At 55.8% G+C, this 3902-nt stretch overlaps 1 protein-coding gene across 1 annotated transcript in view; it reads right to left on the bottom strand.

The window, feature by feature from the left end:
* NAT16 (N-acetyltransferase 16 (putative)) overlaps nucleotides 1–3356 on the bottom strand; it is a 4940-nt gene extending 1584 nt beyond the window's left edge. Inside the window, exon 1 of the mRNA XM_026657734.2 lies at nucleotides 3165–3356. Within this exon, the coding sequence (XP_026513519.1) occupies nucleotides 3165–3356 (192 nt within the window). The remainder of the gene's footprint in view (nucleotides 1–3164) is intronic.
* Nucleotides 3357–3902: the final 546 nt, after the last annotated feature.

The following is a 3902-nucleotide window of genomic DNA, read 5'->3' as shown; positions in this document are numbered from 1 at the left end:
ATTAACGAGGGGGGGGAGCGGGTTAGCACGGGCCGGGCGGGAACGGAACCACCGCTTGGATCAGGCTGAATTTTTTATTTCAACTGACTTTTTTATTTCCTTGTGTTAAAAAAAAAAGAAAAAAAACATTTACAATGTGATTTGAGTTTAATAAAAAAATCTTTTTAAGGCCTAAAACTTATTTATTCTCTCTTCAAACATGGAAATAAAAACGAACCAGGCAGGATCCAGGAGCCTCTCCCAAACTCTTGGTGCTAAAGGCGGCTCCGCTCTATAAAGAGAGAATCGGGGGGGAACAGCGAGCTGGGGAGGCGACGCTTTATGAACAGGGCCCGGCTGATTAGCTTACGGGATTTAGGCCAGCGGCTCTCAACCTTTCCCGACCGATGTGCCCCTTTCAGGAGTCAGATTGGTCTTGCGTACCCCCAAGTTTCACCTCACTTAAAAACGACGTGCTTCCAAAAATCAGACATCAAAATACAGACGCGTCACAGTGCACGGTCAGTGTCAAATTGCTTCTGGTTCCCATATAATTACAAAATAAATCAGCTGGCATATAACGACGGTGCTCACATCTCGGTGTATCGTACGCAGAGCCGTATAAACCAGTCACTGTCTGTGGGAAACTGGAGTTCGGACTGGCTTCGCTAGTGCTTTTTCTGGAGCCTGTTGTAAAACTAGGCAAATCTCTAGAGGAGTTGATGGAGCCCCTGGACGATCTGTGTACCCCAGGGGTACGCGTGCCCCTGCTTGAGAACGGCTGATTTGCAAGCGACACCGGTGAGGAGAAACTCAAGCTCCGCTCACTTTCTCCTGGGCGGATTTGAAAACGTTCCCAGCCCGCTGGGCAACAATCGGTTTAATTCGCGGCCTCCCATTAATCCCGGCTTAATCAACGAGCCGCAGAGGGAAAACGAGACGCTGGGGGTTGCCAAACCAGTGAAGGTCGTTCGGTTCAAGAGAAGCGATTTGGAGAGAGGGGCTTGGCGCGTTTCTCTCAGCTCCAGCGCCTGTCCGAGCGCGGCCTGACCAAAGCCCCAGCCGAAAGGGACCAGGCAAGGCCCCCGGCACCAGTTTCTGACCCAAACTGCAGGATTAATGAAGCCCGTTGCTTCCATGATGTACAGCCTCCTGCATAGCAAAGGGACGGACCTAAGGGCGCGTTAAGGTCCCAGTGAGCTGGGGTCCCCCTGGATGAAGGGTTAGAGCAGCGGTTCTCAACCAGGGGTACGTGGACCCCGGGAATATTTGCCTAGTTTTACAACAGGCTCCAGAAAAAGCACTAGCGAAGCCAGTCCGAACTCCAGTTTCCCACAGACAGTGACTGGTTTATACGGCTCTGCGTACGATACACCGAGATGTGAGCACCGTCGTTACATGCCAGCTGATTTATTTTGTAATTATATGGGAACCAGGAGGAAATCAGCCATTTTTCAGCCATAGCGTGGCTATGACACGTCTGTATTTTGGTGGGTGATTTTCGTAAGCACGTCGTTTTGAAGTGAGGGGTAACTTGGGGGTACACAGGACAATCCGACCCCTGAAAGGGGGCCAGAGCCACTGGCTTGGAGCCAGCCTGTGCGAATGCACCTTGCGCTGGAGAAGGCACTGCAGTACAAATGGAAAAGCTGGTTAAAATGGATGATTTAAATCAATCCCCCCCCGTGCCTTGCATCGGGAGGGTGTGAGCAGCGCCCGGTATGATGGGGGCCCTGGTCTCGGGGGGGGGGGGGGTCTGTGTGGCACCTGAACAATAGGGGACTGGGGCGGGGATGATGAGTCATCCCTGAATTACAGCCTGATTAAGCCCCATGCGGAGATGACTCTTTCCTGCGCTAGGCTCCAGCCAATCCACCAGCCGGGGGCTGGGCTGGCGACGCCCAGTGGAGACAGGGCCCTGGGAGAGTAACAGGCCCACGGGCCATATCCTGCCCCAGGCTGCTCCCGGCTCTGCTCCCAGCCCTGCCCTGGGCCTTGCTGCCGCTGCTCCAACCACTAGGCCCGACCCTCCCTGGGTGGGGCTTTTAGGCATTACCAGGCTATATATGACCAGAGGATGAATTTCAGCCTATTCCCTCCAGTCACAGGATTCAGCCACCTCTGGGGCGGGGCGGCTGGTTACACAGGGACTCCTTGCCTGGCGCTGAGATGCAGCCACCTCTGGGGCAGGGTGGCTGGTTACACAGGGACCCCTTGCCCGGCGCTGAGATGCAGCCACCTCTGGGGTGTAGCAATGGGGGGGTGTCTTTTTATATGGTGGACCCCTGGAGTCGTTACAAGAATTCGTCATTTGGTCGTGTCCCATCGGACAGCTCCGAGTCTGAACCCCCACCCCCCCGCCCCAGGTAATTCTGCCTGGACAGACGTCACATGGTTCCCACCCCGGTCTCCCATTGGCCGAGCATTGGGGGCAAATGCAAATTCACTCCCGCGTCGACCATTTCCGGGGGCTTGAGGCCGGAGCTGAAGCTGCGTTCGGGTCGCTGCCCCTGCCCCGGCGCCAGGTGGTTCCTGCACCCGGACCAGCCGGGTCTGGCTCGTCGGCTCAGGTTTCTCCCGGTTCGGGGGCTGGCCTGGCTGGGAGGCAAGACCCGAACCCGGGGCAGGGAGCGGGGTTCATGGGCGATGCGCCCACCTCTGGCTCTGACGCGAGCGTGATGCGGATCTATAACAGCCAGGGATACGGGTCGATCCCGCCGCAGCTCAAGCAGGTCAGAGCGGGGAGCCCGCCGGGAGACGAGAAATGGGGCAGGGGGAGGGGCCGTGCTGGGGGAGGTGCGGGGAAGGATTGCTGGGATGCAGACAGCCTGGGGGGGGCAGGAATACAGACTCCACATGCAGCCACCTCTGGGTGGAGAGCGGGGGCTATTTATACAGGGACCCCTCACCCAGCAGGGCAATGCAGCCACCTCTGGGGCGGGGTGGCTGGTTACCCAGGGACCCCTTGCCCGGCGCTGAGATGCGCCCACCTCTGGGGTGGGGCAGCTGGTTATACTCTGACCCCTTGCCCGGCGCTGACATGCAGCCACTTCTGTGGAGTAGCATCTGGGATCTTTTTATATGGGGGACCCCTTAACCCGGCTCACTCTGCCCCAGGAGCGAGTACCCCTCAGGCCCAGGTGCATCCCTCTGCAGGGCACTGCTGGGTCCGATGTCCCACTCACCACTTCTCCGTTCTTCTTGGCCAGCACCACGGTGCGGTTGGGCTCGCGGATCCAGGCGTGGTAGCGGCTGGGGAGATAATCCAGGCCCCCGTAGATGCCCTTCGACATGGCCAGGATCTCCTCAAACTCCTTCTCTGTCGCCACCACGAACTGCAGCTGCGGGTCGCTGCTGATCCCCGGCTCCAACTTCATGCCGCCTGGCTAGCGGGGCTGCGGGGAGAGAGCAGCGCCGTGAGACCGCCGTGGGTTGTGGACATCCACGGACACACACACACACCCACGCTGTAGCCTATAGGATTAACCTGCTTGCTTGCATAGATAGATCTTTTCTTATAGTTTAAGTCAGGGGTCGGCAACCTTTCAGAAGTGGTGTGCCGAGTCTTCATTTATTCACTCTAATTTAAGGTTTCGCCTGCCAGTCATACCTTTTAACGTTTTTAGAAGGTCTCTTTCTCTAAGTCTATAATATAGAACTAAACTATTGTTGTATGTAAAGTAAATAAGGTGTTTAAAATGTTTAAGAAGCTTCATTTAAAATTAAATTAAAATGCAGAGCCCCCCCAGACCGGTGGCCAGGACCCGGGCAGTGTGAGTGCCACTGAAAATCAGCTGGCGTGCCGCCTTCGGCACACGTGCCATAGGTTGCCTACCCCTGGTTTAAGTATTTGATGTATTATAATAGGTTTATAAACGTATATTAAAAGTAAATATTAAAAATTTGGCTGTAATGCAAGAGAC

Source organism: Terrapene carolina, unplaced genomic scaffold, assembly GCF_002925995.2.
Source record: "Terrapene carolina triunguis isolate 2854851 unplaced genomic scaffold, T_m_triunguis-2.0 Scaffold279, whole genome shotgun sequence".
In the NCBI taxonomy this organism is placed as follows: Eukaryota; Metazoa; Chordata; order Testudines; family Emydidae; genus Terrapene; species Terrapene triunguis.
This window is presented reverse-complemented; position numbering and strand designations above follow the sequence as displayed.